At 40.4% G+C, this 10,955-nt stretch overlaps 2 protein-coding genes across 8 annotated transcripts; both read left to right on the forward strand.

Moving 5' to 3' along the window:
• The first annotated feature begins 217 nt into the window (after positions 1 to 217).
• LOC130413831 (von Willebrand factor A domain-containing protein 5A-like) lies at positions 218 to 5,545 on the forward strand. Of its 5 annotated transcripts, none has more exons than XM_056739305.1 (20): positions 219 to 380; positions 525 to 613; positions 829 to 1,031; positions 1,114 to 1,336; positions 1,425 to 1,591; positions 1,667 to 1,781; positions 1,860 to 2,035; positions 2,213 to 2,301; positions 2,383 to 2,527; positions 2,650 to 2,729; positions 2,816 to 2,930; positions 3,018 to 3,176; positions 3,249 to 3,352; positions 3,437 to 3,654; positions 3,771 to 3,797; positions 4,045 to 4,086; positions 4,203 to 4,274; positions 4,603 to 4,739; positions 4,827 to 4,950; positions 5,053 to 5,545. In XM_056739305.1, the coding sequence occupies exons 2-20, from the start codon at positions 571 to 573 to the stop codon at positions 5,130 to 5,132; spliced, it is 2,319 nt and encodes a 772-aa protein (XP_056595283.1). In that variant the 5' UTR covers positions 219 to 380; positions 525 to 570; the 3' UTR covers positions 5,133 to 5,545. The 5 variants fall into 5 exon arrangements, 4 of the variants coding, with proteins under 4 accessions (XP_056595287.1, XP_056595283.1, XP_056595286.1 ...); XM_056739308.1 differs by having other exon boundaries at positions 545 to 613; XM_056739306.1 differs by having other exon boundaries at positions 558 to 613.
• Positions 5,546 to 5,688: 143 nt separating this feature from the next.
• hdac10 (histone deacetylase 10) lies at positions 5,689 to 10,554 on the forward strand. 3 transcript variants are annotated; one of them, XM_056739310.1, is made up of 20 exons: positions 5,689 to 6,045; positions 6,293 to 6,427; positions 6,621 to 6,717; positions 6,800 to 6,897; positions 7,064 to 7,168; positions 7,277 to 7,345; positions 7,497 to 7,623; positions 7,744 to 7,809; positions 7,895 to 7,954; positions 8,095 to 8,184; positions 8,300 to 8,406; positions 8,734 to 8,801; positions 8,976 to 9,234; positions 9,311 to 9,404; positions 9,474 to 9,559; positions 9,634 to 9,687; positions 9,759 to 9,840; positions 9,922 to 10,116; positions 10,194 to 10,364; positions 10,453 to 10,554. In XM_056739310.1, exons 1-19 carry the CDS (start codon positions 5,981 to 5,983, stop codon positions 10,359 to 10,361), a joined length of 2,025 nt encoding a protein of 674 aa, XP_056595288.1. In that variant the 5' UTR covers positions 5,689 to 5,980; the 3' UTR covers positions 10,362 to 10,364; positions 10,453 to 10,554. The 3 variants fall into 3 exon arrangements, with proteins under 3 accessions (XP_056595288.1, XP_056595289.1, XP_056595290.1); XM_056739311.1 differs by having other exon boundaries at positions 10,194 to 10,353; XM_056739312.1 differs by lacking the exon at positions 5,689 to 6,045 and adding an exon at positions 6,127 to 6,144 and having other exon boundaries at positions 6,270 to 6,427.
• The last annotated feature ends 401 nt before the right edge of the window (positions 10,555 to 10,955 follow it).

Raw genomic sequence — 10,955 nt, forward strand, 5'->3', positions numbered from 1 at the left:
ATGCAATAATTTGAGTATTTTAATACCTCTTACAAAATATGTAGTCAGAATTTTAAAGCTCTTTATCTTGCTATATAACATCTTTTAGATTTTTATTCATGTGTGTATTAAACATCTGAATCGCTTGAATTATAATGACGTCACGCTAGTATTGATTGGTTATCTTCCTTGAAGTTCCGCCCACGATATCAACTTACTATTCATGAGCGAATCCTTCGCCATAGTAAGATTAACACGCCCCTGTCATTTAAACCTCGTTTTTCGGAATCGTTTCCTCTTATTTCCACACAAACACATTTGATCATCAAGATTTAAACTCTTCATTTGATTCTCTCAGCTGTGATTTACTCATTTATTCCGGAGGAATTTGATCTTCTGAGGTTCGTGTTCGGTTTACTTTCACTTTGACATTAGATGACACGCAGCGCATTGTTATCAGTTTAACGTTATAATGTTTGTGTATTGTTTACTTTGTCTTCCTGTTTAACTCTATTGTGAAGTGATAAAACGTTTTATTGTAATAGGCGTAAAAAAGGAAGTTCAGTTTGTATTTACAGTAACAGAGTCAGAATGATGAACTGCTGTGGTCTCGTGACTGGACAAAAACTGCCAGGTATGAACTCACATGTTTACTGTCTTAAATTAACACCAAAACATTTATTTCACTGTTTATTTCATGCATTTATATCTAGCTGCATATGTACATAGAGAGATAGACAGATAGAGTTTGGAAAAGTAATAAAACATCTGAAAACACTTTTAAAATACTAGAGAAAAACACTAGACTACTCATTGTTGTGATTTTCTTGTGTTGTGTGTTGTTGTCAGTTCCTCTGAAGAGCATCTCAGTGGATGTGCAGGTCAAGGGTCATGTAGCCACAGTCACCTCCACTCTGCAGTATGTGAATGAGGAAGATCGCCCCCTGGAGGCCTTGTTTGTGTTCCCTCTGCCTGCTGATGCTGCTGTCTGTCACTTCAGTGCTAAGATCGGAGAACACGAGATTGTGGCAGAGCTGAAAGAAAAACAGGCTGTGAGTCCTAATAGAATCCATCTATCTTGTGCTTTTTCTACATATCTTATTTAATTGCTCTGTCTTTGTCTCTGTGTTTTAGGCGAGAGATCAGTATGATGATGCTGTGAGTTCAGGTCAGGAGGCGTTTCTGTTGGAAGAGAGTGAAGAAAGTTCTGATGTGTTCAAACTGAGTGTTGGGTGTCTGTCACCGGGTCAGAACGCCGCCATCAGCATCACATACATCACTGAACTCTCTGTGCAGGCCGACCACGCGCTGCGCTTCTGTCTGCCTGCTGTCCTCAACCCCAGATACACACCAGCAGGTCATTCAACAGTAATATCAGTCATCACAGTCACAATCAGGCTTTAAATGATCATGTTTGTATAACACACTGTCTGTGGTGTCCTCAGGTGCAGCTGCTGGAATAGTTTCAGAGATTTCATCAGTACGTGACTCTGTTCCCTACACTCTGACTCTTAGTGTTCATGTGAGCTCTCCAAACCCCATCTCCAAACTAGAGTCCAAGTGCACTCTGGATCCTCTAGTGTTCCTCAACTCGGATCACACTCTCGCTACGGTACTGTGTGTGTTTGTACAGAGATGATGTTGTTATAGAAAGTCTGTAATAACATCTGTGTCTACATGTGTGCAGGTGAATCTGAGTTCTGGTCACAAGTTTGATAAAGATGTTGAGTTGTTTGTGTACTATGAGAATACCCATCAGCCCACTGCTATAGTGGAGGCAGGAGTGACCACTGCACAAGCAGGTATGAGCTCCATCTGTCTGATACAAAAACAATCTATTTTTAGATCTTCACATCAGTCATTGACCTCTTCTTTCTCAGGTTCTCTGATGAGTGATCCAGTGGTGATGATCAGTTTGTACCCAGAATTCCCAAAGGAAGTGATGTCATCATTAACAACTCAAGGAGAGTTTGTTTTTGTGATTGACAGATCAGGCAGTATGGACTGTGCGATGCATAATGGGGAAGGAGCACAGATGCGTATAGAAAGTGCAAAGGTACAAGGATTTAACATTGAATGCAGGATGTAAGTTTTACATATATGTAAAGTGGGTTTCCTGTACCTCAGTGGTTGGAGCGGCGCTAGCAACGCCAAGGTCACGGGTTCGATCCCAGGGCTTGCACATACTTAGAAACAAATGTAAACATGTAAATAATTCTCTACGTGTCTGTAGGAAACTCTGCTGTTACTGTTGAAGAGTCTGCCCATGGGCTGTTACTTCAATATCTATGGATTTGGCTCCAGTTATGACTCCTTCTTCCCGTTAGTAACCGGATATTTAATTGTTTGTAAACAATTTGAATTCTGAAAAGTGATATGAGATGATTGTGTGTGTCATTGCAGTCAGAGTGTTGTGTACAATCAGGACACAATGGATCAGGCACTGAAGAAAGTCAATGAAATGAGAGCAGACATGGGCGGCACAGAGATTCTTGAGCCTCTGAAACACATCTACAGTCAACCCTGTTACCCTGAACACCCCAGACAGGTACACCAAACCTGCTCCAAATCAGAAACATTTATTATCTTTCAGAATGTTTCAGACTTTAATTTACTATTGTTTAAACTGTTTGAATGTTTAAGTATCATTTAGATATTTTCTCTCTGCAGTTGTTTGTCTTCACTGATGGAGAGGTGGGGAACACAAAAGGGGTTCTGGATCTTGTCAGAAACCATTCTCAGTCTCACAGGTACTTTTCTCAGTTGTCTAGTGTTCATATTGATCAATGAAATGAGCCGCTGTGTTTGAGTAACTGAACTGTTGTTGTGTCTTCAGGTGTTTCTCATTCGGGATCGGTGAGGGTGCGAGTACCGCCCTCATCACAGGATTGGCCAGAGAGGGATGTGGCCACGCCCATTTCATCACCGGGACTGACCGCATGCAGCCTAAAGTGAGACAGTGAATCAGTTTGAGTTTGAATCCAGAAGATCTGATGTAAATGTTCAGGGGTTGAATATGTCTGACATTGTTTGATCAGGTGATGCAGTCTCTCAGGTTTGCTCTGCAGCCTGTAGTGAACAAGATCTCTGTGGAGTGGAAAGTTCCAGACGGCATTACTGTTGACACTCTGTCCCCACCCATCAATGTCATCTTCCAGGGTCAAAGGTCACTCATTTATGCCCAGATTAAAGGACAGGTGAGAGCTTTTATCATGGAGGCAGTGAAGTACTGTTTTCTTGTCATTTACTAATAATTCTCTGTGTCACAGAGTTCAGAAAGCTCTGAAGGATCAGTGATGATACAATACAACCTGAAAGATCAACCAGTGACAAACCAGCTTCACTTCTGCCTCAAACCAACTGAGGACACTGGGTAACATCAACAAAACACACATTCATCCTGATTCACACTCATTCATTGAAATCATTAAAAGAGTTTTGTTTGGTGATGTTTCAGGTTGATGATCCACCGTCTGGCGGCTCGGTCTCTGATTGGCTGTCTGGAGCAGGAGGAGAGGGCAGGAGGTGCAGAGGTGGAGTCTATCAAGAGCAAGATGGTGAAGCTCAGTGTTGAAGCAGGAGTGAACAGTGTTCATACAGCCTTCATTGCCATTAATAAACACAACAGAGAGACTGTGAAAGGACCTCTCATACAGACAAGAATACCAACACAAGGTTAGCGTGCATGTGTGTGTGCATCTGTAAGAGTTTCTTGGAAGTGTGTGCATGGTGTCTGATCATGTTTCTGTCACTGATGTATTGACATTATTTAATTTCAATTATTTTTTTAGGATTATATGGAGTCCCGCAAATGTGTTGTAAGTCAACAATGCTCTTAATAAGATTTTTTACCAATTTTTATTTAAAGAAACTTTGGCAACAACACAAGGTTAGGGCTCTCAGAGCACTCTGTTAAATGTGTCCTTCTAAGAGTTTTTGTCACTGTGGATTCTCATCATTAAAATTCTGTTATTCTTTCGCAAACATATGCCAGCTCTCCTGCCACCAATTGGTAGCAAGACAAATAATTCTTTCATTACAGAACCCATGTTTTTATAACTTTAGATGTAGCTACTTTTTCCGGTATGTACTCAGCGGATATTACAGGTAAGAAAAAGCAGTCAATGTTGAAAACGGTTTTTGTTTAATTTTTATTTGTTGTGCTTTATTTACCTATTGATTCATTTTTCTTGACTCGTGTCTCTCGGGTTCTGAATTTGAAGAGTGTGACTCTATAGAAGAGTCTTGTGAGAGTGGAATCGAATCAGATGGTGTTTGTGGAGGACTGGACGCAGGTAGGATAATGTTACAGTAATTTAACTAAAAATTCCCATATAATATAAATCAAGTGACTCATTCAGTATCATTCATGTTTTTGACTGCTTTTCAAATTTGTGACCAAATACATAATATAAAAAATAACAAAAGTATTATAAATCAACCCCCCGCCTCTTTCTGTGACCTTCTGTCTGTTCCAAACAGAACAAAATGAAATGTAACCACACGCTCTCCTTGTTTGTAATATACTGAACATCTGCTGTAGACGTGGTTACAAACTCGTTGTTGTCATTCGCATAGGTTAATGTTGTGTATACTTTATTATTGTGCGTATGTTTTCATCAGAATGTGAGCCTCAGAAGGACTCTTTGCTTCAGCTGGTGTCTCTTCAAAAGGCTTCGGGCTGCTGGGAGCTGAACTCTGCGCTGGCACAAGTGTTTGGAAAGACAGAAGATGAGCTGACCAATCAGAAACCAGTACAGGTGAGTCACATGATAATGAAATAAGTAAAGATCAGTGCTGGTGTACAGTAAGACATGCATGTGTACGGTGTGTGTATTTGTGTACAGGTGGATGGCTCAGTGTGGGCCGCTCTACTGGCTCTCATCTGGTTATACGGATATAAAATCCAGCAACAAGATGAGTGGCAGTTTGTGGCCATGAAGGCGTCATCATGGATCCGCTCTCAGAACGGTGAGAACATTCATCCAATCAGCATTCATGAGCAGATGATTGACAGAAAACAGACGTTTGATCAAGTGAAGTATTAAACTGAAGTGTTTGTGTGTGTTTCAGTGGGCGGTCTGTCTCAGTGTGTGTGTGATGGGAATGTTCTGCTGGGATGTCACGTGACACAAGAGACTTTGGGAATCTGAAGATTTCTATATCCACTGTGAAATAACGAAATATCTTTATCTTATAGTTTGATTAACTGTTACTGTCACTACTGTTGTTGTGAATATAATCTGACTGTGGGCATGGTTTGATTTTTATGTATAGCGTAGGTCACAAAACGCACAGCTTGAGGTACTTTTATACTTGGGTGTACTAAAGCATGTATATTTTTTGCATTATTTAAGCAAAAGTAGACGCAAATAAATAAAAGGAACATAACTAACTAAATGAAAATGGACGTAATGCATTGTTGACTGTTTATCAAGCTCAGACATTTAAATAAATCAAAAGTCATTCATTTTTTAATAATTACAGTTTTCATTTCTTGGAAATATATGTTTAGTATTAACCACAAACTCATTCAGTATTTATACAAATAAAATATATATATATATGTGTGGACTGACTCCCGTTTTTCCCTGCTAACGTTACGTTTAAGTGTGGGCGGGCTTAGAGATGGGTACTACCAATCAGAGAGCAGCTTCCACAGCGAATGTACCAATCTGAAGTAGGAGATAAAAATTACAGTGGCGTCAGATTATCTAATACTTCAAAAGTGTAAAATAAAAGTTTTATTTGGTTTATATAAATCTAATATAACGTTTTCCCCAAAATAAGCAACATTTTTGTTGTTTTATAAAGCGTAACCAGTAAACCAAAATCAACCGCTAGGGGGCAGTGTGGCCACAGAGTGCGCAACATTCACACCGCGAGGAAGCAAACGAAAACACTGGCACGAGTACTTTCTGAACCTTGTACTAGTGTTATAAATGACATTTATTTAATTTTGTTATACATTTCATTTGTAAGTGACAGGCAGTGTATTAAAATGGCGTCCGGATCCGCGCTTATCTTCGACGAGGAGATGACCCGATATAAACTACTCTGGACAGAGTAAGATCATGAACATTCTATGATATAAAGTATTATTATTTACGTCACTGTCAAAATCAAAAAGCTTTATGTGGGCAAATTTCTGGATGAAAATAAATGGTGTGTGCATTTGTCTTTAAATGATTTCCTTTTTGTGTCAGAATTATATTGACATCTTTCTTTTGAAAACCCATTAGTAAATATTGGTTATGATTGATATCTGCTGTAATTGTTTTCAACTGTAGTTGACTTCTGTTGTCTCGTACAGTCCAGTGTGTGAGATCGAGGTGCCCGAGCGCTTGACTGTGTCCCATGATGCCCTCGTGTCTTGTGGCCTGGCACAGAGATGCAGGCAGGTGCCCATCCGCCAGGCCACCGAGCAGGAGATTTTACTGGTGCACAGGTTGGTCATGACCTTAGTGAATATCATATTTCTTATACAGTATCATAGTGAGTTTCCATGACAAACTACAATGCTGGTGTTATAAGGAAACAGGCCCAGTTTATTGTGGATTGACAATTCCAAGTCAGATTGATTTAGGATAAATTCCATAGACTCTATTTTTGGTCATCTGAGTGTTTTTTGTCTGTTCTAGTGAGGAATATCTAGAAGCTGTGAAACAAACTCCCAAAATGACTGTGGAGGAGCTGAAGGCCTTTACAAAGAAGTACAATGATGTCTATTTCCACCCGGTCAGTTTGCACCTCACTAACACATGAATTAGAGATCTCATGAATGTCTTCTCATGTATTTTTGTCTCTTATCTATCTGCAGAACATCTACCACTGTGCCAAGTTAGCCGTGGGTGCCACGCTGCAGCTGGTGGACAGCGTTATGAAGAGAGAGGTCAGAAATGGCATGGCTCTAGTGAGGTGAGCACAAAACCAAGTAGATTTACATACATCAAGACACTTATAGCATGTTGCAACATTTACAGTCCTCGTTTTTTTCTACTCATGCTTTCGTTTGGATAGTCAAGCATCTAGATGTCATATTGATGATTTGACCGTCAACAGTTTTGAATTTCTTTCTCTCCAGACCTCCAGGACATCACGGTCAGCGCTCGGCTGCCAACGGCTTTTGTGTGTTTAATAACGTGGCCATCGCTGCTCTATACGCTAAAGAAACCTACAATCTGAACAGGTGAACAGACATCAGTGTTCTTCATATTTACACCTGTAACACTAGACGACAATAAGATCGGTGTCAGCCACACAGTTGAATTTACCGTTTAATTCGTTTTTTTTTCAGGGTTTTGATTGTAGACTGGGATGTCCATCACGGTCAGGGTGTCCAGTACTGTTTTGAGGAAGATCCAAGGTTAGTCTGGAGTTCTTCATATGGACTTTAAAATCAGACCTGCTGCCACGATCTCAGGGTTTTGCCAAACAGTTGTTAAGGTGTTCCCATAGGTGTTCTTTAGCCATCTTATCATTTCAACCAGCTGAAGCTTGATTCCTTTCTTGTTAAGCGTTCTTTATTTCTCATGGCATCGTTACGAGCATCAGGCCTTCTGGCCCAATCTCCCAGAATCAGACTACACCAGCGTTGGGAAAGGCAAAGGATCCGGCTTTAATGTCAACCTCCCCTGGAACAAGGCAATCACACACTTGTGAATTATTGCTCTGAAATTTCCTTTAAATACGATAATAACCCTGAGACTTAATAACAATCTCTTTTTATTACAAGATCGACACTGAAGTGTTTTTTTCCTGCAGGTGGGGATGACCAACAGCGACTACCTCTCAGCCTTCTTCCACGTTCTCTTACCCGTGGCGTATGAGGTTTGTTCTCTCGTTGGTCAGATAGGAGGTAGCATAGATCTTTTCTGTGTGTTTGTTTGAGTCTGATATGCTGATGTGTTTTCAGTTTGATCCAGAGCTGGTGCTGGTGTGTGCGGGATTCGATTCAGCCATTGGAGACCCAGAGGTAAGAAACCCCCCAAAACCCTCCGATGTTTTCTATGATTGGCTGAACAGGTGTGAAACTCCTGTTTATTAACATATAACACTGACGATAATATTTTGAAATTGACTTGATACGTGAAAATGGTTTATGTTCTGGTTCAGGGTGAAATGGTGGCCAGCCCTGAGATCTTTGCCCATCTCACCCAGCTGCTGATGCCTCTGGCTTCTGGCAGAATGTGTGCCGTCCTTGAGGTCAGTCAATTTCAAATTGAAAAATTAGGTTCATTTTATTTTCAAAGTTGTATTGGTTCATTTCACGTCTGGGTTCTGTTTAACACTATTGTGGTCTTTTTTCCACACTTTTTAGGGTGGGTACAACCTGACTTCTCTGGCCCAATCAGTTTGCCAGACCGTCCAGACTCTTCTTGGAGATCCGGCCCCCGAACTGTCAAGACTCAGTGGCCCTTGTGAGAGGTGAGTCGGGCTGTCACTCACATGGTGAATGCATATTATTGGATGAGCTGGTTTGATTGACACATTTTGTTAAAACCAGGCATGACGCAACCAAAAGACATAAATCCTGAAGTGTCCGTCTCTTTGGTATTATTTCTGCTATTTTTGTCGTGATGAGTTGCCCCACCCACCATAACATATCATTGGTCCAAATTCCATCCCCCAACTGTGTATTAAAAATGAAATACTTGTGATTACAATCGATTATATCAAGTATGTTCATATTGTTTATTATATGCATTTTTTATGTGCAAGAATGTTTAACATCGACACATTTTGTTTTTGTAGTGCTTTGGAATCTATTCAGTATCTTCGCAGAGCTCATTCCTCATACTGGAGCTGTTTTAAACACTCAGGTTAGTGTTTGTGAACTCACTTTGTAAAAAATCAATTGAATTTGAGATCCAGTACATTTTTGACTAGCTTCGAATGGGTGACGATGCCAAATCAAGTGTGGTTTTGTCTTGTTCTCCAGAAGATCAAATGTTGTGATAAATTTAAGCCCTATTTTGTTCATTGTGTTCTCAAAGAAACTAATTCAGAAGCAGACGGCAAACGCCGCAAACTGGAAGAGACTAACGGTAACTTAAAAATGGATGAGAAACCTTCACCAGAGACAGAAGACAAGACGACGCAGGTTATTGTGTGGCCCGAACCCGCTCCCAGATCATCGCCACCTGTGCGCACAGTTGTGGCGCCCCCTACTTATGCGGAGGTCTCACTGCCAGAGGGCTGCCAGCTTTTGAGGGAAATTTCACAAACGGCAACTGAAGAAGCACAAAGAATCTGGTTTGTAGAACAACGTCAGATAAATCATTTAAAAAAATATTAGGTATACAAAGTCTTCTTTGTTATTTTATAAAAGGGAAAAAGATTTTCAAGACATAACAACAGACCAGAAGAACCTCCAGCCCTTCAGAAATATAATTTCAGTTCTTGACCGAATAAAGAATAAAGAGGTATGTGAAATAACAACAGGTTGTTTATGTGTTGGAAGTCGTTAGTTGATGTTTGTCATATGTTCTCAGGTGCGTAACGGATGTGTCCTGGTGTCTGATCTGAATGCGTCTGTACGCTGTGCTCTTCAACACTCACTGATCCCTCTGGCTGAAAGGTACAACCAACATCTAAAAAATCACACAATTTGCTTGAGATGAGTCACGACTTGCTGTTGTGTCTTTCTTAAAGGGTGTTGGTGGTTTATATTGGAGATGAGACTTTGCTGGTCGACACCACTGATGGGTGAGAATACAGCATTTTTTTAGTAATTCTGCTTCCTCATTCAATCATTTTATTCAGCTTTGTCTTTTCAGGAAGATCTTTCTGGTCCAGATCTGCGGTGAAGACTCCAAAGAGGAAACGTCCATGAGCCACATGTCCTTGTGTTTGAGAGAGGTGTGTCCTCACACCCCGTCATCGTCTGATCTGTTGTATTTAGTTTCTGTTTTCATGAACGCTCTTTCTGCATGTCTATAGGGTGACGGCTTCACAGCCGGTTTCATACAGGCAGCCCTGGGGTTGATCCTACCTCTGGCCTATGAGTTTAACCCAGGCCTGGTGCTGGGAATTGTGGGGACGGGTAGTTGGAGGAGCCGTCTGCCACCAGTCTGGGGTCATTTGACCGGTTTGCTCCAAGGTCTGGCGCAGGGCCGGACACTCACTTTACTGCAGGTCAAATGATGTTTTATGACTAAAAGTCTCTATAGAATGAATGTTGCGGACTTCTAATACTTGCAAATCATTCACAGGGTGATGATAAAGATCTGATGGAGGTTACAGTTGCCGCCCTCTCTGGTGCCCCTGTACCTCCTCTCGGGGCTCTGGGGGTCCTCAGATGTGAAGATGTGGAGATGATGGAAAAGCAGAGATGCAGGCTGCAGAAGCGATGGGGTCTTCTGCGGTGTACAGGTACGTAATAGGTACGCAATTTTATGTCCCTAATGTGATTTATGTGTAAATTTGATAATAATAATAATCGTGTGTATGTGCTTTTGTCTGAAATTTCAGAAAGCTGAGGAAAACCTCTTGGAATATGAACCGATCTTTGTTGGGGAAAAAAAATGATGTACTTTTTACTTTTGAATGGCATTAAATTTATATAAAAAAATATTTAAGTGTTGGCTGTTTTTGGTGCATTGTGTGGGTGTATGTGTAAGGGTGTGTCTTGTATGTGTAATATGACTGTCCAGTATATTTAGAAGAGGAGTCATACTTCCTGTTTTACTCCTGCTTTAAAGCTATATAAAGATCTGCTTTCTGTTATATATACCACAACCACAGCCGAAAACAGTGAGTTAGAAAAGTTGTTAAATATTAAGATGTAAAGATAATTATTTCGTCAAAATTTGATTTCATGTATTTAGATTTGTTATAGATTGTGATTCATATTTATGATAATAGGTGTTGTTGGTGTCGTTATTATTACAGAAATATAATGAAAACAAAACTTGTCTCTTCCATATAAAGTAGATGCTGTTTTTTTGTTTTTCAACTTGGTCAGAGTTTGTTTT

Source organism: Triplophysa dalaica, chromosome 24, assembly GCF_015846415.1.
Source record: "Triplophysa dalaica isolate WHDGS20190420 chromosome 24, ASM1584641v1, whole genome shotgun sequence".
Taxonomy (NCBI): domain Eukaryota; kingdom Metazoa; phylum Chordata; class Actinopteri; order Cypriniformes; family Nemacheilidae; genus Triplophysa; species Triplophysa dalaica.

What these genes read in the sequence shown, in the direction of transcription:
- hdac10 (XM_056739310.1), top strand. Translation starts at nt 5,981, where the DNA reads ATGGCGTCCGGATCCGCGCTTATCTTCGACGAGGAGATGACCCGATAT. An exon ending in GAATGTGTGCCGTCCTTGAG is followed by an intron (nt 8,185 to 8,299) that starts GTCAGTCAATTT and finishes CACACTTTTTAG; the next exon opens with GGTGGGTACAACCTGACTTC. An exon ending in CTCAGTGGCCCTTGTGAGAG is followed by an intron (nt 8,407 to 8,733) that starts GTGAGTCGGGCT and finishes TTGTTTTTGTAG; the next exon opens with TGCTTTGGAATCTATTCAGT.
- LOC130413831 (XM_056739305.1), top strand. Translation starts at nt 571, where the DNA reads ATGATGAACTGCTGTGGTCTCGTGACTGGACAAAAACTGCCAG. An exon ending in AGTGACCACTGCACAAGCAG is followed by an intron (nt 1,782 to 1,859) that starts GTATGAGCTCCA and finishes CTTCTTTCTCAG; the next exon opens with GTTCTCTGATGAGTGATCCA. An exon ending in TGGAGTCCCGCAAATGTGTT is followed by an intron (nt 3,798 to 4,044) that starts GTAAGTCAACAA and finishes TTATAACTTTAG; the next exon opens with ATGTAGCTACTTTTTCCGGT.